The 25,508-nt window shown below is 39.2% G+C and overlaps 1 protein-coding gene across 3 annotated transcripts; it reads right to left on the bottom strand.

The window, feature by feature from the left end:
- Window positions 1-1,304: 1,304 nt before the first annotated feature.
- Window positions 1,305-25,433, bottom strand: vps26a.S (VPS26 retromer complex component A S homeolog). Of its 3 annotated transcripts, none has more exon segments than NM_001093623.1 (9): window positions 1,305-2,657; window positions 3,924-4,066; window positions 4,677-4,745; window positions 5,241-5,347; window positions 5,994-6,158; window positions 8,578-8,734; window positions 9,706-9,781; window positions 19,064-19,213; window positions 25,287-25,310. In NM_001093623.1, coding segments are annotated over 9 exon segments (981 nt in total). In that variant the 5' UTR covers window positions 25,290-25,310; the 3' UTR covers window positions 1,305-2,546.
- Window positions 25,434-25,508: the final 75 nt, after the last annotated feature.

Genomic DNA, 25,508 nt, shown 5'->3' with positions numbered 1-25,508 from the left:
TCATCAAAGCTACCGAACTGCGCTGCTGCAAAGTGTGGTGGCACACTGCATTAGGGACAAAGGACTCACTCCCCCTCCCATTTCCAACCATGTGGTACTTTTAGGACCATACGGGAACTTAACCCTATGGGTCCCTACAATAATATAATATTTTCTTTTCCCCCAGCTCTCCCTAGTCCATACCCCAAAGCCCGGCCCTAACTGTAATTCTAAAGGCTGAAGTAGTAACACTACGCCGCACTGAATAATGATTCCCCTCAGAGTGGACAGCCCATAACTACGTTCCAAACACGTGATGTTCCCGGCAACCCGTCCCTCAAACTCACTATAGCCGCTGTACTTCCCGCTTCACTTACGGTTGCTAAGGCAACTCGTGCCGCTGTATCTATTCGCTCCGGGGGTAACGTTTTTTACAACTGCAAATCACGGAAACGGTATGTTCGTGGTTTACGCTGGAGTGTATTACGCCGACTGGCAGCAAGATTTATCGATTAAAATACAAAGAGTGGGTGGGTCTAACTGCAGATTGGGTGGGACGGAAGGTGGTATATGAGAAGGTTATCACTGGCGGAGGAGGCAGTCTAACTTTTGAATGGGCAGGGTTGGGGAGTTGTGAATGACAGTTGCTGATAATAAACATTATTACGTTCTGTTAGGGGATAGCTGTTGCCATTGGACAGCAGCTCTTTAACTGGGAGCCGGAGACAAGGTATAAACAGGGAAATGGGATGTGCGTGGGGGACCTTTAATTTGCGACTCTGTCTCAAACAGTTCTGGGTTTGTGGAAAGAATGAATCCTGTATTATAAAATCTTGCATTCTGTCACAAATATCTATTTTGTCATTCAAATCTAGCTTGGCATACTCTAGTTAGTTACACTATTATATGTTATGTCCAAGTTTTTTTTTTTAAATAATTTATTCACAGAAGTGTGTCTGTTACATGGAGGTTATACATTTGTGAGACAGATTACTATGTACAGAATGGAGTTCATCATATAATGACATCCTTTTGTGCACTGACCAAATTTTGTTCTCATTCCTTAATAGAAATAAGTATTTTGTGTATTTTTTTTATCAGTGTATGGTCAGAAATACGTGAGAGACATTAATTCTGTGTATTCGGATAGTTTTGTATACAGAATGTATTTGGGACAAACGGCAGCCCATAATAATCTTACTGTTCAACTGCTTTTATGTTTTTTGTCTGATTTGTGTTTCTCTTCACAGATGTAATTATTCCTGCGCTACTGAAATATCCCCCCCCCATGAAGTGGTCTGTTTTCACTCATTAAAAAGACATTATACGGTTCATAAGATTTTATTTTTCATCAGTATTTCTCTCCCCAACACTGGGGTGTATAAAATACTTTTACAATATAATAAAGCAATTTATATACATTGCAAATTAGAAATGTCTATTTAACCATTATGTCAGAGGGAACAAAAAGAAGAAAAAGAAAAAATATTTCCTTATTTAATTATTCTCTGAATAATAGTTTAGCTCTTTATATTAGCTACGCTGCAAATGTGTTTGTCCCACGGTATATATAAAAAATATTGGAGATTTAACCATTTGGCATACAGACAGAGATTGGCATCTTAGAGATGAAACCACAAGTGTCAGATAAAATCCACACATACAAACAGCTTCTGATGTTTAGTAAAGGCCTCATTTTAAAGGTGAAACCCAAGATCTGGGGACAATTTATCTGCCAAATTCCAAACGTATATAAGAAACAAGTTTAGCCGACACAAACAGTATGAGGGGAAAGGCATTTCATTTTCCATTTACACCAGCCTGACATGCACCAACAAAAAGAAAAGGAAATAGTTTGAGCTTTTAATGTTGTTGTTCACCTTTGAGATAACTTTTAGTATGATGTAGAGAGGGATATTGTGAGACAATTTGCAATTTGTTTTCATTTTTTAATATTTGTGGTTGAGTTATTTAGCTTTTTATTCAGCAGCTCTTCAAACTGCATCTTAAGCAACCTGGTAACTAGGGTCCAAATTAGCCTAGCAACTATGCATTGATTTGAATAAGAGACAGGAATATGAATAGGAGAGGGCCTGAATAGAAGGATCAGTAATAAAAAGTAACAATACATTTGTAGCCTTACAGAGCATTTGTTTTTTTAGAAGGGGACAGTGACGCCCATTTGAAAGCTGCAAAGAGTCAGAAGAAAAAGGAAAATAACTATAAAACTTATAATGAAAACCAATTGAAAAGTTGCTTAGAATTGGTTGTTCTATAACATAATAAAAGTTACTTTAAAAGTGAACCACCCCTTTAATGTATGTGCCATGTCATAACCTGAAAATTAAAATGAAGCGAGTTATAAAACGCTAGTCTGAGAAAGGTCCAGTGTTTTTCAGCAAAAGCACTCGATATTTATATATGTACATGTGGAATTACCTCCAGACCCCCAGAATGTTTAGTGTGGTACATTTATGCAGCAGCGGCAGATGAAGGAAGACTATCTGATGGGAGGTTTGGCCTTTAGATGTCTGCTTTCATCCTTCATCTGCTAATGAAATGTACAATTAGATCTCTGGCTCTTCAGCTGATGCTTGTGGTTCCTGGGGCTCAAACCGTTGATGAAAATTGGTTCTTTTCCTGATCTTTTCGGGAGCTTTTCTCCACAAGATGATTTCCTGTTGGGATAAAATGAAAGACATAAGGGTTAGTTTACTAAAGCGCGGTAAAAATATGTGCACAAAACATAGAATAATAAATTTGTCGCCAAAAATTTTCACCAGTTTACTAACCTGCGGTCAATATAAATTTGCGAATTTTCATGCGCAAAAATGTTTTCGCCGGTTATCGCATTCGCTGAAAATAACGCTACGTACACATTAACGCCAGGTTTACTAAACAGCGAAATGTGCAAAAGACAAAATTTAAGCAAGAATATTCGCAAAATTTCACCGCCACCTATGTAGTGGCTTAAAAGAATTTTTTCGCCAGAAAATTCTCAAGGGGCAGGAAATATCCTATAATATTTTTTTTTTTACCCATCATTCTTTGCTGACAGGAGAGAGAACTGTAGCTATTGCTGACAGGATGTTTTGGCTTCTGCTTCTATCAGTTGCAACAGCAGCAGTTTCAGCTCAGAGGTGTATTATTGGCAGCGGGTATCACAGTCCAAGGATTCGTCAGCCTCTACACTTTTTTGGTTTCATTGTGATTGGCTACATTAAACTGTGCATTTATATGAAGCAAAGAGATTGACTGGTATGATTTCTTGTTCATATGATTCTATTGGCAGAAGGGTTTATATGATGCATAAATGTTTGATTGGTGTTACTCTGGTGATGTTGTTGGATGGTATAATCATCAGTCAATAAAGTTTATGAGTTTTAAAGATGCATTTCTGGCCATAAATGTCGCAGTAAAAATTACCATAATAATCGCCATAAAACAAGACTATTTTATAGCATAAATATTCGCAAAAATGTAATTTGTTGCCAGAAAATTCGCAACTCGCTAAAATTACTGCTAACGTAAGCCGGTTCGTTAACGTAGTTACCGCAAGTGATCACAAAGACTTCTGAGCGCATCGCTATTAGTTGCTGCAAATATTCTGGCGGTAAAATATTTTCAGCGATAACATGCGGAAACTTAAAGGTATATTTACCGCACTTTAGTAAACGGACCCCATAGTTACAATCATTACTGTAGCAGTACAGCTTTGTGGAATACGAAGGCTGGTTAATGTTAACTGGAGGCACCTAAAACTCCTCTAAACCATAATATACCACAAATGCAACTGGACTGGAAAATTGCTTTATTTAACATCTGTACAACAGGGACACCGCACACAATTTTAATTAAAAATAAAAAGAAGGAAAAACTTTGCCATGAGAGTGGGCAGAACTACTATAAAAAAAATAATTAAATTACAGACAGGAAAACTCTACCTGTTGTTTGAAATATCTTCTGTCTTCTTCATCAACGAGAACCAGGTTTAAAAAATATCGGACGGAAAACTTTTTGTTGACGTCTCTCATTGTTGGCGTTGGATCGTACCCCGCGATGAACAGCCGAATTGGAATAGATTCACCTAAACACAAAGAGCAGTGAGCAACAGGCACAACCAATGACAGGGGGGTGTATAGGCTTCAGCAAAATAAATAAGGTTTATAATGAAATTGTGTTCTGGTTCTCTATTTCATCAAAAACATTTATTTATTTTTTTTGCATCAAATCTTTTATATTTGATTTGCCTGATCCAGTTTGACACTTGATAGGAAAGAATTACCCACAAAAATACATTTAGATCACAAGTAAAAAAAAAAAATTGTGGGAATTGCCTTATTTTATTTGTGTTGATCCAAAGGTTAGGCAAGATGGAGGCAGTTAAATAAAAATTGTGACTGTGTGCAGATTTACTGCTATTTTTGTTTAACATTTAGCAATGATTTTCCTCGTCTGCCAGTATTCTTGAAATAGGCTGTTACGTGTGCAGTAGAAATCTTAATAGGGAATAGCCACAACTTAAAAATTTTTGACTGCAATAACTGTTAAACATGGCTTCTCATTTCTATCTGCTGCAAGATTATGTTTTGTACATCCATGATAGCAGTGAAAAATAACTTTGTCTGCATTCTGGGATGTTCTTTAAGGACAAATGAATATGAAACAGATTTTCAGAATTATCTTATAAATGTTACCTTTGACTGGCGCTCCATCCATGATTTCATATTTTGCAACCGTTTCTGTTTCTGTTGTAGTGCTTGGGCCTACCAGATAAATCAGATTTTAGCTACTGCCAGTGAAATACATGTATGGACAGGTATGGGACCTGTTATCCAGAATGCTCGGGACCTGGGGTTTTCCAGATAACAGATCTTTCCGTAATTCGGATCTTCATTCCTCAAGTCTACTAGAAAATCATGTAAACATTATATAAACCCAATAGGCTGGTTTTGCTTCCAATAAGGATTAATTATATCTTAGTTGGGATCAAGTACAAGGTACTGTTTTATTATTACAGAGAAAAAGAAAATCATATATAAAATTCTGGATTATTTGAATAAAATGGAGTCTATGGGAAATGGCCTTTCTGTAATTTCTAGTAGACACGAGGTATGAAGATCTGTTATCTGGAATCCCCAAGTCCCAAGGATGCTGGATAACAGGTCCCATACATGTACTAGCAATTTTCAGTGGGAGTTCTTAAGATGGCAGGCTCAGAGTCCAATCACAATACTGCACAATGGAGCTTAAAGACTCACCTATTCCAGTGATCTCTTTTTTTATTAACTGCAACTCCATGTGCTGGATTTTTATTCTGACCAATAGAAAGTAGATTTTTCCAACAATGACATCTTTTAGGTGGTACCTTTGGAGGAAAGAATAAAGACCATTTAAGCTCCAGATAGAGAGAAATAGAAGTGAAGAAATGGAGATGGAAAAAAAAGCCAATAGTGAGCAGCTGTTACGTGTAAGTAACCAAAATGCAAACAAGTCACAAAAGGATAAATTAAAGGGGTGGTTCACCTTTTAGTATGTTATAGAATGGCTAATTCTAAGCAACTTTTCAATTGGTCTTCACTATTTATTTTTTGTTGTCGTTTTTTTAATTATTTACCTTCTTCGTCTGACTCTTTCCAGCTTTCAGATGGGGGTCACTGACCCCATATAAAAACAAATCCTCTGTAAGGCTACAAATTTATTGTTGTTGCTACTTTTTATTCCTCGTCTTTCTATTCGGCCCTCTCCTATTCATATTCCAGTCCAGTCTCTTATGCAAATCAATGCGTGGTTGCTAAGGGAATTTGGACCCTAGCAATCAGATTGCTGAAATTGCAAAATGGAGAGCTGCTGAATAAAAAGCTAAATAACCCGAAAACCACAAATAATAAAAACCAATAGTAAATTGAATATCACTCTCTACAACATTCAAAAGGCGAACCACCCCTTTTAAGGTAATGTTGTTTATTGTTTTATCGTTTTTCTTTAACAGACAACGTCTCCTGTATACTCACTTTGATTTATTGTATTCGAATTCTATATGCAAGCAATCCTCTATCCCGACTTCCATTTTGATGGAGTTATTTACATCAGGGTAGGAAGCCAGCTGGTGAACGATAAGGTCGTATTCTTTGACCAAATCGGTAAGGCGTCGTACTATTGTCACTTTGAGGAAATACCTATTGGAAAATAATAATGAAATAGTAGATGCAAAAGCTTTACTCAGCAACACTTTAGAATATTATCTGGCCCAAAGGAAAAGTATATTCTTTATCTGCAACACAAATCACAAATTGTGGTATATTGTGGCCTAAGGGAATATTGTGCCTTGAAGCCGCTGATGGGCAATTTAATATCATCCGGGTAACTTACACTATATAAAACTTTATATCAACAGATTTATATTAGGCCTTAAAGGAGAAACAAATAAAATAAATAACATAAAAAACCCCTACCCTATGTAGACCCCCTCCTCCACCAGCAGCAGTTCACGGCAGCCATCTTCATTTCTTCGTTAAACTTCGGAAGCAGATGAAGTTTAATGAAGAAAAGAAGACGGCTGCCGTGAACTGTGGGGGGACAGAATCTGCACGGAGGGGTAAGTAAAAATTTAGGGGCATTTGCCCCGGGTACCACTTAGGCTGGGGGGGAGGAGGGAGGGTGGTCTACAAAGGGTAGGAGGGTAGGGTTTTTATATGTTATGGGTTTGTTTCTCCTTTAAGGGACAAAGCTTGCAAAAACAGCAATTCACTTTATAGTCACGGTACATGGCCATTTTTTTCACCAAGTCTGACTGATACAACTGTGAGATTGGTTTTGAATGGTAGAAAATGCAAGACAACACAAACGACACACTTCATATACACAAATCCATTTGGTGATTGTCTGTTTCTGGTCTACACCAACATCCTCTGATGGCAACCAAAACCCAAGTGCTGCATGCTTCCGTGCCAATAGAAAGAAGCAGCAACAGCATTACTCACTGCCAGCTACAAAAAGAATTCATACAGAACAAAAGCGCATGTTCCAAAGAAAAAAAAATGCTTCAGTGTTATGTTGCCATGCTTTCCTTATACAGGCAGTCCCCAGGTTACGTACAAGATATGGGCTGTATGTTTGTTCTTAAGTTAAATGTGTATGTAATTTGAAACATGAACATTTACTTATTAAATGCAACTTAGACAGATGTTTGTCTTAACATAGTATTTATTTTTACTTTTCTGTGATCTGCAGTAGACAACACACACGAGGGGATTGAGGCTGGTGGTTTATTAAAGCTAAATGCTAATAAAAGTCAAGCAAACCATAGTATGTTAGTGTGAGTTGTTTGTAAGTCGGATGTAAGTAACTCAAGGACTCCCTGTATTTATAAATGGTGTTACTGTCACTTAGCGGCAGATTTATCAAGGGTTGAATTGAAAATTTTAATTTTCAAATTATTTTTTATGGTCAAAACTGTCAAATTTGACTAGGGAGTTATCCAAATTCGATTCAAGCTTTTAAAAAAATTCTAATTCGATTTTCAGCATACTCTGGCCCTTTAAGAATTCAAATTTGACTATTCGCCACCTAAAACCTGCCAAATTGTTGAATTGTAGTCAACAGGAGAGGTCCAGGGATTAAATGGGAGATGTTTGCAGTCTTCCTGACATTCAAGGTTTTTTTCTGGGAAAAAACCCGAATCGAGTTTGATCAAATTCGATTTGGATTTTCGGGTCGTTTCAATTTGTCCGGGTTTGAAAATTTTGATTTAATTAATACATTTTGATTGGTCGAATTTATGGGAGTTATGGGGAGTTTTAAAAAATTTGCCCCTTAGATTCAACAGCACATGGTGGTGAGTAGTCTAATTCGAGTTCTTAAAAGGCCAGATAAATCTCCAGATACGTAATTTTTAAAAAAAAAACTTGAATCGAATTTTAACAATTCCCTAGTCAAATTTGACAGTTTTGGCCATAATAAAAAACTCGAAAGTTCTAATTTTTAAATCAACCCTTGATAAATTTGCCCCTCAGTGTCAAACTGGGCTTCCTACAGACCACTAAAGAATTTGACATTCACAGCCCACTCTCGCAAGAATTAAATGGAGACAATTACAAATGGTAGAGGTTATGTAGGCTTATGGTATTTTTATTTATTTTTTTCTTTCATTTTTCCATTTTTTTCACTTTTCATCTTTTTTCTGTTTTCCCTCCTGTTTTTTTCTTCTATGTACCTGTTTAAACTTTTATTGTTTTCTCCTTTAGGCTAGACTATATTTTCTTATTCCTTTCATTTCTATATTCTATTTTTCTGACCTTAGAATAATACTCGGTGAGACACAGTCTGACGGTCCATTCAGAAGGGAGCCCTTAAAACTTGTTCTATATGTGACCTGTTCCATGCCTGCAGGTTACTGCCTTTTTGTGGGGAACCTATAGATACCCAACGTGCTGCAGGACCACCAATGACCAAGTAAACAGGAGCTATTCATCCATAATCTAAATTACTGGTACTGAATTAATTGACCTATATATACGGTACATGCACTAGGAAGCATAGAGCATTGATTCATGTAATGTGCAGGTCTTTGTATATAGGCAAAAAAAATAGTCTTACCTCAGCCTCACGTTTGCCCCATTGTAGGATTCATACGGCTTCTCAACTTGCATAAATTCAAAATCATAACTTCTACTCTGCGTCAGCTCTCCGGGCAAGGCCAACTCTTTCACTAGGTTGACAAATTCATGTGTGTTGCTTTTGTCATTGAAAAGTTCTAGGAGCGAAAAAAATATTGAACTTCGTGTCATCACAGAGCTTCCAATATGTTTCATCATAAGCAAATGTGTACTGTCTGTAATTCAGGGGTTAATGAAGATCTGTGTTACAGCTGGTTTGTTACACGATGAATAAAGTGTAACTGAATAGGTGTATAAAGGGTAACTAAAAAGTGAACATAGTTTAAAGAGATACGGTCATTATTTTTATTGTGTAGTAGTTTTATTTCGTAATGACATTGTTTATACTGCAAATAATTCATTCTACAATATAAAATTTCATTCCTGAACCAGCAAGTGTATTTTTTTAGTTGTAATATTGGTGTGTAGGCTCCATCTCAGGTCATTTTGCCTGGTTATGTGCTTTCAGAAAGAGCCAGCACTTTAGGATGGAACTGCTTTCTGGCAGGCTGTTGTTCCTCCTACTCAATGTAACTGTGTGTTCCACAGTGGGACCTGGATTTTACTATTGAGTGCTGTTCTTACATCTACCAGGCAGCTGTTATATTGTGTTAGGGAGGTGCTATCTGGTTACCTTCCTATTGTTCTGTTGTTAAGATACTGGGGGAAAGGGAGGAGGTGATATCACTCCAACCTGCAGTGCAGCAGTAAAGAGTTTATCAGAGCACACGTAACATGACTGGGGGCACCTGGGAAACTGACAAAATGTCTAGCCCCATGTCAGATTAAATATAAAAAAACAGATTTCAGTGCAGAATTCTGCCGGAGCCGCACTATTAACAACATTTTCCCGTGACAGAATCCCTTTAAGTATAAAGAGCCAAACACTCTGCAGTGCTCTGGATAAGGGCAACAAAAAAACAAGGTGTATAAGGTATATATAATATTACATATACAGTATAGTGGGCTAGTCCCACAATTGGTCTAGTATTTAATGGGGACACACAGGACAGAAAGTTCAAGAAGCTGCATGGGGGGATAATGATGGAAACAGATGTTTTAAACTTACCAATCTGTCCAACAAACTCAATGCGGATACCATGATGCTCTAATCTTTTTCCGGGCTGCTTGAAGACAATATTGACCTACAAGAACAAGAATTTAATGAATTCAAACATACTGAATTCATATCAACGAACATATGTGAGAGTATGAGAAGATAGAAATGGCTGACATGAAAAGAAAAGTTTTCTTAACATGGAAAGAGAGAGGACTGTGTATGTGTTGTATGGTGCATAACACATTCATGCTGCTAAGGTGTACAGCAAAGCCAATGTATTACACAAGAATACTGTTCCTATAGGATTACTCCAGCTCGGTATGCAATGGCTAAAATCTGCATGTCTGCAAAAAGAGTAATGTGGTTAAACAAACTCTAGTTTCATTGCACCAGTGTTAGTCATCCAAAATGAATGACCCTCGAAAGCACAAGCATTATGTTAATAATGGATGACCAGGAACTAATCCCTGCTGAATCAGTCCAATTATAGCTGTACATGTGATTTTGTCCCGTCACCAGCCACCTTAAACCTAATTGGTTCCTTCGATGTCAATGCCCACTGAAAAATAAGACTTCACACTTTCCTGCATCTTTGTTGCGCTCTGCAACAACTTAAGGGTAGGGACACACTGGGCGATTTGGGGAGATTTAGTCGCCTGGCGACTAATCGCCGCGACTTTCCACGACCAATCTTCCCCGAATGCCTCCCCTCGCTCTGCGCCTGGCTAAAATGAAAAATCGCCTGCGCTAATCACACGCGGCGATTCGTTTTCCGAAGTCGCCCGAAGTTTCCTCGTGAGGCAACTTTGGGCGACTTCGGAAAACGAATCGCCGTGTGTGATTAGCGCCGGCGACTTTTCATTTTATCCAGGCGCAGAGTGAGGGGAGGCATTCCGGAAGAAAAGTCGCTGCGATTAGTCGCCAGGCGACTAAATCTCCCCAAATCGCCCAGTGTGTCCCTACCCTAAAGGGGTTGTTTTCGACTTCAAACACTCTTTCCAGTTCAGTTGGTTTCAGATAGATCACCAGAATGACTTTTTACAAAAACCTTCTATGGGTGACCGTTTTTTTATTATTGAACTGTAAACTTTCATTTTTCACCTTCTTAAGCAGCTCTGGGTAGGCGGTCGCCGACTCTCTCTAACTGTTTAAATCTATACATTTAGTGGATAAATTGGTTATTTTTGTCCCTGCTGAGCAGAATCCCTGAGTCTCATTAAAGGGATAACTTTTAGTATGATGTAGAGAGTGATATTCTGAGATAATTTGCAATTTATTTTAATTTTTTATTATTGAAGGTTTTTGAGTTATTTAGCTTTTTATTCAGCAGCTCTTCTCTTTTTTTTTCTTTTTTTTATTTCAATATTTTTTATTGAGAAAAGCGTGCATAACAACAAATCCGTCAGTATTGTTACTGTTATCTCACAGACATAGACAGACATAGACAGCGATGAAAACATCGCTTTGTTAACAGTGAAGTAGCTAAATCCAAACTGAATAACATACAGAGCAGATGACATGATAGCTGAGCATGTATCAAGTCCACACAGTATAAAGGGTAGACACTGCACGTTTTCCTTTTATACATATAATTCAAGAAGAAAAAGGAGAACTGTAAAGTACAGAACAGAAGAGAAAAAGAAAAAAAAAAAACAACAAAAGGAGAAAATCAAATACTATTAAAGAAAAAGAAAAGATAAAATAAAATAAATAAAGAAAATAAAATAAAATTGAATTCCACTGCCTTAAGAACCTTGACCGTTGCAGGCAAAGACTAGCTTTTCACTATCCTCCTCAATATACTAGTGTTGATCGATTAAATCCGGTCGGATAACGGTAGGTGATCCAGGGGTCCCAAACCTTCGCGAATTGTTCCTGTTTGTCTAATGCTATACTCGTCAACTTTTCCATAATAAACACTCCATCTATCCTGGTTTTTACATCAGAAAAAAACAATTTTGGAGTCAACCAGGCTTTTGCTATCACCTGCTTCGTTGCTGTGAAAAAATGTGTAATTAAGGAGTATTGTGCCCTAGAGATAGTGTCAATTTGTTTGTGTAGGAGAGCATCCTCAGGCCGTTTGGGTAGGTTCACTTGCAATACCGAATAGATCATGTGGTACACCCGGATCCATAGGCGTTGTGCTCTGGTACAATGCCAAAATATATGAGCCATTGTTCCAGCCTCGGAACAACCTCTAAAACAATTAGGGTTGGTTTGGGGATTCCATATAGCTATGCGACTCGGAACTAAGTACCATCTGCTAATAACTTTATATACAGTTTCCTGCGCTAAAACATTGGTGGAAGCACGTTTGGCACATAAAAAAATTTCCTGCCAGTCTTGATCTTGCAATGTTAACGCCAGTTCCATGTTCCACCTTTGTACAAATTTTAAAGAAGCTATAGGCGGAGTATTACCGTAATGCTTTGATGGTAAATATGACTAAGAGAGCCTTTCATACTTGGCCGATGTAGGCATAACAATTCAAAAAAAGTGTTAGGGTGAAAGGAGCATTTTTTCTGCACCGAAGTTAAGTAATGTCGGATTTGATTATACCGATACATTTCCCGATCTGGGACGCTATACCTATCTTTTAAAAACGACCAACTTATTATGTTGCCATGTAGTATGAAATGCCGTACATGTGTGAGGTTATTGTCACTCCACCAACTGACCTGTTGTAGCCCAGGCAAGAAAATCGGATTGTTAAATAAAGGCGCCATCGGTTGGTGTTTAGACATCCAGTTGGGATTAGCTTTAATTTTGTGCCATATAGATAATGTGTGTTTTATCGTTGGATAAGTCTCTGATCTATGGGATTGCCTATGTGTCCAAAGAAAATCTCCCAGAAAGTTACATTGACATATAGCTTGTTCCAATACAACCCACTTGGGAGGTCGAAGTAGAACAAACCAATTAAACATTTGAGCTATCTGAGCTGCCATATAGTATTCACGAAGGTTTGGGACACCCAATCCCCCCATGGTTCTATGCCTATATAGTAGGCTCCGAGCAAGTCGTGGCCTTCTATTATTCCAAATAAACCGGAGACATGAATTTTGCAACCGAGACAACCAGTCTGCTGGTGGCACTAAAGGAAGGGTGCGAAACAAATAGAGAATCCGAGGTAATATACTCATTTATATATACTCATTTTTATGATATTAACCCTGTCAAACCACGAAACTGAAAAACTTTCCCAGGATCATCCATCAGGTGCTTAATGAAATTTTTATAATTAGTTTCACATAACGTGCCATAAGAATCTGTTAGGTGGATTCCCAAATACTTAATAGATGTATTCGCCCAGGCGAAATCGAAGTTGAGCTTCAACAATCTTATCATACTAGGGGACATATTAAGGGGTAATGCTTCAGATTTTGACACATTAATCTTCAGACCTGAAATCCCGTAAAATTTATCCAGAACATTAAACAGGTTTGGCAAAGAGATCAGAGGTTTCGATAAAGTCAACAGCAAATCGTCAGCATATAAAAAACATTATTCCACTGACATCCTGATTTTGTCGAATCAATGCTGCCAAGTATTCCATTGCCATCACAAATAAAATTGGTGACATTGGGCACCCCTGTCTTGTGCCCCTTTCAATTATAGTGGGGGTAGTAAGAAATCCATGATGTTTTATTTGAGCCGTGGGGTAATCGTATAGAGCCTGGATATAAGACAGAAAAGTCCCTGGAAACCCATATCGAAGCAGGACATACTTAAGAAAATCCCAGGACAGTGAATCAAAGGCTTTCTCTATATCCAGCGAGAGGAGCACTGCAGGAGTGCCCCTCTCACTGGCCCAAGAGATCAAATCAATTGCCCTGCGGATGTTATCAGAGGGTTGTCTGTTAGGGACAAAGCCGGCCTGATCACTATCAAGGAGATCAGACAGAAACGTATTAATCCGTTTAGCTAATATTTTCCCAATCAACTTCATATCATGATTCAATAAAGTGATCGGTCTGTGATTTTCAACTAAATTACTATCCTTATTAGGTTTGGGAATAGCCGTTATAAAAGCTCTAAGAGTATCTGGAACAAACCGGTCTCCTGCTCTTATTGAATTAAATAGATTCATGATATGTGGGGTCAATTCTTTAGTGAAAGCCTTGTAATATGGGCCTGTGATCCCGTCAGGTCCCGGGGCTTTTTGTGCCTTCAACGATTTAATAGCCCATTGTACTTCCTCCGCGGTAATAGCTTGATCCATAAGAGCCTTTTGTTCCAAAGTTAAAGTGGGAAGCCCTATATCTCGGAACAATAAATCTGCTTTACATTTATCAAAATTCGTATAGTGCTTATACAGTTGCGAATAGAAGTCCTGAAATGACTCCGCTATTTTCTGGGAGCTCTTCTCTTTTAAGCAATCTGGTAACTAGGGCCAAAATGACCCTAGCAACCATGCATTGATTTGAATAAGAGACTGGAATATGACTGGAATATGAATAGGAGAGAGCCTGAATAGACGGATCAGTAATAATAAGTAACAATAACAATACATTTGTTTTTTTGATTGGGTTTGCGACGCCTATTTGAAAGCTGCAAAGAGTCAGAAGAAAAAGGAAAATAACTATAAAGCTATAAAAAATAAATAATGAAAACCAATTGAAAAGTTGCTTAGAAATGGTCATTTTATAACATAATAAAAGTTAACTTAAAGGTTTAATGCATGTGTACACACTGCTTTCTCCTGGAGATGAGCAGCCTATGCACTGCAATTTAAGGAGAATAAGAGCTGCATCTGTAAAAACCCTTAGGTAATGTGGGGCTGCTGGCTGTGGGGAGCACCATAGTGGTCTGTAAAGAATAAAATCCTTTCTGACTTTGTCTTTTAATGACGATGATGATGCATTAAAAGGAGCAAAAAAAAAGTGTGGAACAAATGAGTAAACTTCTAGTCAGGAGGAAGTGGCTAAAAGTCCCATGACTGACTAAAGGAATATCATGATTAAGCTGAAATAACCTATAAATGTAAGAAATAAGTGCCAAAGCCCTGCAAATAGCCTGATGGCAACCACATCTGTTGTACTTGATCATCCTTATTGGAATCAAAACAATCCTATTGAGTTTAACTCATTTTGAAATTACTTAATGTATGAAGATCCAAATGATAGAACAACCCCTTATCCAGAAAAGCCTAGGTCCAGAGTATTCTGGATAGCAGGCCCCATAAAATCTAGGTAAATTCGAAAGTTTTCACGAAAAAATCTTCCAATTCAAACGTTTGCAAGAAAATACGTGAAAATCGGAAATTTACGCCGGCGAATTTTCACAGGAGATTCACCAATTTATTTGGCGTCGGCGAAACGCGGAAATTCGCCACTAATTCATGCCAGGCAAATGTATTCGCCCATCACTAATGATCAAGTACAAGGAACAATTTTATTATTACAGAGCAAAAAAAAAAAAGCTAATGATTTGTAAAAACTAGGGTTGCACCGAATCCACTATTTTGGATTTGGCCGAACCCCCGAATCCTTCACGAACGATTCGGCCGACTACCGAACTGATTCTTAATTTGCATATGCAAATTAGGGTGGGAAGGGGAAAACATTTTTTACTTCCTTGTTTTGTGCCAAAAAGTCACGCAATTTCCCTACCCGCCCCTAATTTGCATGTGCAAATATGCATATGCAAATTAGGATTCGGATTCCGTTCAGCTGGGCAGAAGGATTCGCCCGAAACCAAATCCTGCTGAAAAAGGCAGAATCCTGCCCGAATCCCAAACTGAATCCTGGATTCGGTGCATCCCTAGTAAAAACTTGAATTATTTGATTAAAGTTAAAATTGAGTCTATGGGGAGATGGCCTTCCTGTAATTCATTTGGGTTTCCGGATAAGGGATCCCATACCAGGTCTTCTGCTACTCTGTGTTAGGTAAGAGGTTCATGTATATGTACAATGCATCGGTTTACATTGCCTCCTTGTCTTTTCCAGTATTAATGTTAAGACCAGCCGCAGGTATGCCAAGCAGCAGTGAAGTAAATGTTAATCAGCCATGCAGATGAAAGGTATTGAATTCTACTCTGTTTTGTGGGACAGTGTCCCTTATCCGAAGCATATATCGATAAACGCAGTCATCAAATAAACTAGGCTTTTACTGTTTGATAGAAAGGAAACCACGCAGTTTAAAATTACCAGTGTAAAAACAGTATAAAATAAATGGACAACTTATAAATAGGGATCGTTTCATCTAAAAATTTGCTGCGGACGAAATGTTGCAGACACCCATTAAAGTCTATGGGCGTCAAAAAAAATTTGTTGCGTGGCGAAATTGTTTTGACGCACGTCTTTTTTTTTGACGCACGCCGCCATACAAGTCTATGGGGGTAATTTTTTCGGCGAAACGAGCCGAAAAAATTAGCCCATCCCTATTTATAAAGTTATGTATTTTCTTTTATTCGGCTCAATTCCTGTATTTTATGTGTTTTTTGTATGCCGTTACATCTATGGTATAGCCCACATAGTCAATGGGATAAAACTATGTGTCAAGTAAATTCCCACAGTACAGCAGAAACCCATTATCTAGAAAGTTCAGAATTACGGAAAGCCTATCTCCCATAGACTCCATTATAATTAAATAATCAAAATTTTAAAAAATTATTTCCTTTATATCAGTAAAAATAAAACAGTACCTTGTGTGACCAGTTATCCAGAAAGCTCAGGACATGGGGGTTTTCCGGACGGGTCTTTCTGTAATGTGGATTTCTATACCTTAAGTCTACTAGAAAATCATGTAAACATTACATAAACCCAATAGGCTGGTTTTGCTTCCAATAAGGATTAATTATATCTTAGTTGGGATCAAGTACAATGTACTATTTTATTATTACAGAGAACAAGGACATCATTTTTAAAAAATTTGGATTATTTTGATAAAATTGAGTCTATGGCAGATGGCCTTTCCGTATTTCAGAGCATTCCAGATAACGGGTTTCCGATAATGGATCCCATACCTTTACTTGATTCAAACTAAGATATAATTAATCATTATTGGAAGCAGAACCAACGTACTGGGTTTATTAAAAATGTTTAAATGTTTTTCTAGTAGACTTAAGGTACGAAGATCCAAATTATGAAAAGAACTGAAAAACCCCAGGTGCCGAGCATTCTGATTAACAGATCCCATACCTGTACAAATACAAGAGAATTGCTGTTTTTCACACAGTGTTTTCAGGCAGCTGCTGCTTCTTTAACAGAAAATGTTTACCCTGAAATGCAGAAAAAGCTTAATAAATACCCAATTTTCACTAGGTTGATGCTAAGCGATGAGATGGTGATCTGTGGTATATATAGTAGCTGGGAGTCCATAGAGTACATGGAAACAGCTCCTCTCTATGCAAGAACAATACATACCAGTAACTAATTTAATAGAGAGAAATTTTATTGTGAATTTTCTGGCAATTACACCTGGAAATGTTGTAGAAATGGAGAGTAACACTAACTACACATAGGTGTTTTGTGCCATTACCCTTATATACCAGCATAAAAAACCCTTTCAAAGTGCAACACTTTTTCAAAGTAGAAGTAAACACTTCATATTGTGACACTTCCCATTTAAAAAAAAACAAAATTTCTCCCTTGATCACTTTCACTATTTTCTTGACATTGTTTAAAATATGTTTTTGAGAAAGAGGGCCATCTTTTGTTTCTCTCGGACGACTATTGCAGCAATCGCACTAGGGGTTATTTTACTATATAGGAGCCCGACCTCAAATAAAAAGACTCCAGCATAGCAAGCATTCCCTTGATATCAGTACATTGTGCTAGGCTCAGGAAGGACTGAGCAGTGTCTCCAAATTAGAAAATGCAGACCCCTGCCCATAACAGCTGTCAAAACAATGTGGTGGGCTCAAAGACAAAGCAGTTTCTCCAGAGCAGTGGTTCCTAAATCAGCCATACTAATCCTTTATGAACATGTATTAAAACAATGGAACTGTGATTTTGTTGTGCTTTAATGTACATGATGCCTAAGGATAATAAAACAGAGGGCAATTCCAAGAGTTTTGTCAACCCAAGGGTTTTCCAGATTTGAAACACTCGGGATAGCCCTCCATAAATTGCTATAGAAATAGTTCCACCCAAAAGCCAAGCGATTATCATGCAGAAAGGTAAGCCAGTTAATTTTTGAGGGATAATTGATTGACCTGCATGCTCACCCGCGTATACAAGAAATTCCCCCAAAAATTAATGGGGGCAATTCCTAGTGTTTTGTCCACCGCCAGACGAACTGGAAAATGCTTGTAATCATCCAATGTGCTATTACTCTAAGGCACACGGTAAGATTCGGGGGAGATTAGTTGCCAGCGACAAATCTCTTCTTTGGGCGACTAATCTCCCCGTACTGCCTTCCCTTGGCAACGAATCACCCACGGGGTGGCATAAGTATTGCTTCGTTTTCTGAAGTTGCCCCAGGAGGAATGTTCGGACGACTTTGGAAACCCGAAGCACAAAGGGTGCTGGAGGACAAGTTTCAAGCACAAATTAACAATATGATGGAAACAAATCAGTATAAAGGTGGCCATAGACACACAGATCCTATCGTACGAATCGAGGATTCGTACGATTTTCGGATCATGTGTGGCGTGTGCCGACAACTTTCGTCCGGCGGAGATCGGTCGTTTGGTCGATCAGTCAGGGTTGATTTTGACACAACCGATCCCGCCGGAGCCCATTGCGCATCGTAATCGGATCGTTCGACCATACGGCCAAACGATCAGATTACCCCCGATATAGCCATGCTCGTTAATGGCATATCGGGGAAAGATGTTGCCAAACGAGCAGATCTTTGCGTCTATGGCCACCTTAACATTGGATTATCTGGCTAAAAGTTCCATTCATATGAATAAACATAAATAGGAAGAATAATAATGCTCCCTATGCAGAAAATATAGTGGTTGAGAAAACCATTCCACACGTGTAGAGTAAAATTAAATATCCAGCTTATTGGGGTGATTAAAACAACAAACAGGCATCCATTACATATGTAATCCTACCCTAGGACATGTTAGGTCACCTGACGCGTTTCATGCCTCTTTCTGGCACTTCATCAGAGAAAGAGGCATGAAACGCGTCAGGTGACCTAACATGTCGTACGATTTTACTCTACACGTGTGGAATGGTTTTCTCAACCACTACATATGATGTCTACTGGAATGGAGACCAGCATGAGGAAACCTGCACACCATCGGGAGTAGGCACAATGGAGAAGTGGCCATAGCACGGGCATGTGAGTTTTTCTTTTAATCCCTATGCAGAAAACCCAAAGCCCATATGATTGCTGAGAATAGACAAAGTGTATGTTTTCGCTTTAACCCTTCTACTAGAAAGAGGATTTCTTAATGAGCATGCATTACCTTTCCAGCTACTGACTCGCCATCGTAGAACAAGAAGTGTTTCTCTACTTTGCCTTCTTCGGTTTTAATCTCTGACACTTTCCTGGTATCCGCGTCATTCAGCGCAACTTCTATCTCGCAAATGGGACCAAATAAACCACTCAGAAAACTCTGAAACAGAACAAAGTACATGCAAATGTCAATGAAGACATATCTGTATTATAATACACAAAAGCCATGAATATCCTGTAAATTATATCCTTATAAACGGTGAGTTCTGATGTCATCAGTTATAAACGGTGAGTAGTGATGTCATTTCTGTCACATGACTCACTGAAACTTGTGTATTATAATAAATAAAGTACCCCCAGTTGTAAAATATGAGGATAATAGAAGTTACCTCGGAGTTCCATGACCTGTATAAAAACACACGGCCTTCGGCCACGTGTTTTTATATGGTCATGAAACTCCTCGGTAACTTATAATATCCTTATATTTTACAAGAGGGGGTACTTTATTCACTATATAATTAAACTCAAAGTTCTGCTCTCATTGCAGGATGGCAGCTACCAGTGTATGTGGTGTAGCCTGGATGCCTGTAACATGGATGGACAGTCAGTAATGCATTATTAAATTAGGTGTCATTTCAGGATGTGTTTAATTGCATGTTCTATTGAGGGGAACATATGCCAAGTCTATAAATAGTGCTTAGCAACCATTGGTCTTTCCTGAAATAGACGGCTATGTTAGAGGGCATAGTCTGTGTGTGTGCAGAAAACTACCAGAATACATTTGAATTAGTGCTGCCCTAATACTTGTATTAGCATAATCATTACACTGCAGTTGGGACATTCATTGAAAAAGTCAATTAGCTATAAAATATTATGCTATGCTCTCTATTTAGATTTCCTCTGCGGAAGCAATCAATAGGTAGCTTGCTCTCTTAAGTATAATAAAGTATACAGAGAAGGAATGTGCCATATATCAAAACCTAGATCTAAAAAGTTACAGTCTTTAGTGGTTGCTTCAAGCCCCCCTTGAAGGTCTATCATTTGGTTTGGGCCTTAACTTACAACAAGGTTAAAGGGGTTGTTCACCTTCCAAACACTTTTTTCAATTCAGTTGTTTTTAGATTGTTCCCCAGAAATAAAGACTTTTTTCAAATTCTTTCCATTATTTATTTATTTAAGTTTTTTCCAAAATCTAAGTGTAATGTTGAATGTTTGTGTCTGTGGTGTTTGAGTCTGGCAGCTCAGTAATTCAGGTGCAGACTCTGAACTGTTACAATTTTGCAACATTGAGTTGATACATTTCTCAGCAGCATCTCTGGAGTATTAGCAACAATTGTATCAAGTCTAACAGCTGCCTGTAATGAAACTCAGAGATTCTGCTCAGCAGGGACAAAGATAAGAAATGTATCAATTAAATGTATCCATTTAGAACAGTTTAGGGTAAGGCCACACTAGGCGATAGCACCGCGATTTGACTCGCGGCGACTTTTCGCCGCGACTTTTAAGCCGCAATCGCTGGGGAAACTTTTGCGCTGGCGTCTATGGGGAATCGCGAAAAATCGCCAGCGTAAAAACACACGCGGCGATCTTTTCTCTACTGTCGCTCGAAATTGCCTCGCTAGGCGATTTCGAGCGACAATAGAAAAAAGATCGCCGCGTGTGTTTTTACGCTGGCGATTCCCCATAGACGCCAGCGCAAAAGTTTCCCCAGCGATTGCGGCTTAAAAGTCGCGGCGAAAAGTAGCCGCGAGTCAAATCGCGGCGCTATCGCCTAGTGTGGCCTTAGCCTTACAGGATCGGCGACCCCCCCTCCCAGAGCTGCTTCAGAAGGAGAGAAATGACAATTTACACTTCAATATTAGAAAAACCGTCACACATAGAAAATAGAAAGTCATTGGAAAAAGTCGTTATTTCTGGTGATCTATCTGAAACCAACTAGTTGTTTGAAGGTGAACAACCCCTTTAAATATATAGAAAAACAGTGGTGTATTAAATATGTATGCATAATTCTAGGGTAGCAATTAGGTTCTCACCACAAAACTCACCCTGACTGGCTTTTATGCTGGGCACTAGGTGTGTCTAACAGAGAAAAATGTCATTCTTCCCAAATCTTGCCCAATCTGAGAGACACACACACACACACACACCACACACTTCCAAATCCCATGCCTCGGTATCTGTACAGTTTGGGGACCACTAGTGTGTATCCTCTAAATAACCATTAGAGACAGTGGGGGTTATTTATAAACACTGGGCAGATTTGTAAATGGGCAGTAACCCCTGGAAACCAATCAGATGATTGCTTTCAGTGTTCAACTTGCAGCTGGCTGATAAAAGCTGATCACTGATTGGTTGCTATGGGATACTGCACAGGGGCAAATTTGGCCAGTGTTTATAAATGAGCCCCGGTGACTCCTATATGAAGCATCCTTGTGAAATACAGACCATTGCTATAATTGTATGCATATTTGTCTTGAGACTTCTGGGAGTATAATATTCTATATATTTACCTATATTAGGGTACTTAAAAGGATATTGTCAGCAACAGCAGCTCATAAACACTAGGGAAAGATTGTCACAGAAAAGCTTTTGTGTTGGAATAATTCCATAAATATTTGGAGCCTTTGGTATATAGCTCAGATTTGGTTTGTACAGGGCAAAAGATTTAAACATGATTTTAAGTGTATGGTCAGAACAATGCCAGGAATGCAAGCGTGTGTGAGATTTATGAATAAGTGTGTGTGTGTGTGTGTGTGTGATCAGCGGAGAGCTTAGATATAGTGGGTATGAAACATTTATGAATATACATTACAAACTGTTGTAGGCCTCTTACAGTGCTATTCGGCTACAGTTGTGAACTATTGCCCACCTAATGATATCAGAATGAGGAACAAAGGGGAAACAGACATTTATAACTAAGTGTAAAGACTTCTCTGAATTAGCTTTGTCTCTCTCTCTCTCCCACTGTCAGGCTGCTAATCCTCTGGGCTTTATACGTGTAAGGCTGTAAAAGATTATAAAACATCACAATTTTGTGTATGGTTTGAATTTACTGACCTAAAATTTCAGGGCAAAACTACCAATCAAAAATAATGTATGCTAAGAGATGTTATGGAAGAAGGTTATAAGCCCACTTGCTACCACTAGCCAGATTTGCCTCTGTACATTTACCCATGGCCAAATAAATGCAATTATTGGCTTTTAAGGTGCAGTAAAAGCCAATCATATAAAAAAATAGGGATGCACCGAATCCACTATTTGGGATTCGGCCGAATCCCCGATTCCTTGGTGAAAGTTTCGGCCAAATACCGAACCGAATCCTAATTTGCATATGCAAATATGCAAAGGAAAATGTGGAAAAAATTCTTCTTTTGTGACGATATAGCACACAATTTCCCTACCCTGATTTACATATGCAAATTAGGATTCGTTCGGCCAGGCACAAGGATTCGTCCGAATCCAAATCTTGCTGAAAAAGGCCGATTCCTGGCCGAATCCCAAACCTAATCTTGGATTTGGTGCATCCCTAATAAAAAATCTTTACCTCTTCTTTTCACTGGGGTAAGAAACTGTCCCTTCATTCTGACTATTGTAGGAATCTTTAGACTGCTTGCACAGAATAAAGTGCACAGGTATGGGACCTGTTATCCAGAATACTCGGGACTTGGGGTTTTCCGGATAACGGATCTTTCTGTAATTTGGATCGTCATACATAATATTTACTAGAAAACTATTTAAACATTAAATAAACCCAATAGGCTGATCTTGCTTCCAATAAGGGTTAGTTAGAAATTAGTTTTGATCAAGTACAAGGTACTGTGTTATTTTTGTCTCATTCATCAAGGTCATGGACTTATTTCTACAGATGTACGGTTTTATTATTACAGTGAAAAAGGAAATAATATTTATAATATAATAAATATATAAAAATTTGACTTGGTTAAAATGGAGTCTATGGGAGATGGCCTTTCCATAATTCGGAGCTTTTTGGATAATGGGTCCCATACTTGTATCAGAGTTCAGCCTCACAGTGATGTAGAATACCTCCTTTTAGGCTTCTGACTGAACATGGTCACCCACTTGTCACTGACTAGAACAGAAATCTGCGCTGCCACAGGAGGGTTTTGGATGAAATCATCCCATGTGAGTGATATTGAGACAAAAATTCACTTGCTTTGTTGTTGTCAAGATGAATTTCCATTTTAGTCATTGACAGGTGGGTGACTGGTTTTAGTCATTTTTACTCCAGCAGAGAAAATACCACTTGAATTCCAACACTGCGCAGGACAACCAACAGGCATTCCCTTGGCAGAGAAAGACATGAATGAACAGAATCAACACATTCCCCATAGTATAGCAACTGTCAGCTCTGTGTCTGGCCAATACTCTGGCACTACCCATTACAATATGTAAATCAGGGATTAGTGTAGGACTGCACCTGCCACTAAATTGCTGCAAATTCTTCTGGCTCAATATGTAGCTCATAAGTGCTGTTACATTTGTGGGTTGAAACACAACTCGATAACTAAATAAACAAGGAGAAATGACAGCATGTGGATGGCACAATTTCAGCACACCTCCTCAGAGGGACAAACTGCAGCAATTGTTTTTGTCGCATGAAGGTCCCAAAAACTGCTACAGTTATGGCTGCCTGTGTGATTTGTAGGGATGTACCGAATCCACTATTTGGGATTCGGCCGAATCCTTGGTGAAAGATTTGTCCGAATACCGAACCAAATCCTAATATGCATATGCAAATTAGGGTCAGAAAAGGAAAAAGTGGAAAAATTCTTCTTTTGTGACGAAAAGTCACATGATTTTCCTACCCGCCCCTAGTTTACATATGCAAATTCGGATTCAGTTCTGCCAGGCACAAGGATTCGGCCGAATCCTGCTTTAAAAGGCCGAATCCCGAACCGAATCCTGGATTCGGTGCATCCCTAGTGATTTGTCCCATCAGGAATAATAATAATAAAACCCTACACCAGTGACAGCGATGGAGACAAATGGTTGTTATGAACTTTATAAGAACTTTCCCGTGCCTTTGGCGCTAGCTTTGTATTTAGATATTGAGATTTGGACTCGAAGGGATACAAGTCCAAGCTGGACAAGGATTGTGAACTTATCTGAACCTTGGGACCAGGACTGGACTGGGATTCAAAATAGGCCCTGCCATTCCTAGTAAACAGAGGCCCAAACAGAGCCCAACAGCCCACTTAATAGTCACTTTCTATGGCATCTTACAGCAGCCCCTCTGGCATTTGCCAGAACCCACAGATTGCCAGTCTGGACCTGCTTGAGACCTTTTTTTTTTTTAACTTTATAAGCACAACTGTCATAGAGGTCCCCCTAGTAGTGAGTCAAACTGTCAGGCTGGCCGGACACCTTCCCCTCATTCTGTACGTGTGCTGCAATCACTGGCTCTGTCACTCTCAATTATTGTGTAAATCAGGGGTCTCCAACCACCGGGCCATGGATAGTCCTGAACTGGGCCGCTGAACAATTAATTTGGTGCGCCGAATTGGACACCGACCCCCTTGACCACCTCCCCTGGTGTAAATGATACATTCTGCAGTGTTGCGCTTTCCTCTCTTGTTATTGTCACTCAGATCATGCAGGTTTGTTGTATACATTGTAGGGCCGCTGCTGTATCTGCATAGTCATGTCATATAAATAAATAGCAAAAATGAAGCCCTGATGTAGAATCAATGTGGCTCTGACTCTAGCCCAGCCCTGGTGCCCCCTCGCCTGTGGGGAATCTATGAGTAAAAGACAACTAGGGACACCCAGCTGATTATAACAGGGGGCTCAAGCCTTTAGCCCGAGCACAGCCACTAATGAAAGACTATGTGTCTGCATGTGAACAAGAGAAAGTGACTATTAACATAATGACAGGATGTGACGTGGTGAGTAGAGAACAAGCACAGGGCTCACACACACCTGCACAGGAGGTGGGGAGAGTGCAAGTTGCAGTTCAGCATTAGATGCAGCGCCGCTGCCCGGCATACTACAACTTATTGGAACGGTGACAGCTCAGGCCATGGCTCGAACTCACACTGCAGCGCCAGGGTCCCAACCCTCGGAACTATGAAACTAGAACATTAAGCGCTTCCATTTTGTAATAAAGTACAACTACCAGCAGCACCCCGGGGCATGTGACTTGTCATGCAAAGCCTAAGGCCGGAGAGCTCCCGCTCACTGTTATCGAAAGACTGTAACTGACCCCGACTTACCATTTTCTTTACCACACACTAGACGGGGACCCTCAGCACCGACCTAGCGCGACTTCACCGTCACGTGACTTCGAAGGCCGCACCCACCTGACGTCAGGAGGATTCTCCGCGTAACCCGTCAGCTGACCTGAGTGTGGGCGCAGAGGGAAGTGTGTCATGGCTACAGGCTTGGGAGTTGGGGCGGCAGTCAGTGTGCTGCCAGTGCTTATGTCTCACTATAGG

Source organism: Xenopus laevis, chromosome 7S, assembly GCF_017654675.1.
Source record: "Xenopus laevis strain J_2021 chromosome 7S, Xenopus_laevis_v10.1, whole genome shotgun sequence".
Classification (NCBI taxonomy): Eukaryota; Metazoa; Chordata; class Amphibia; order Anura; family Pipidae; genus Xenopus; species Xenopus laevis.
The sequence above is the reverse complement of the archived record's forward strand: the minus strand, read 5'-3'. Positions and strand labels throughout refer to the sequence as shown.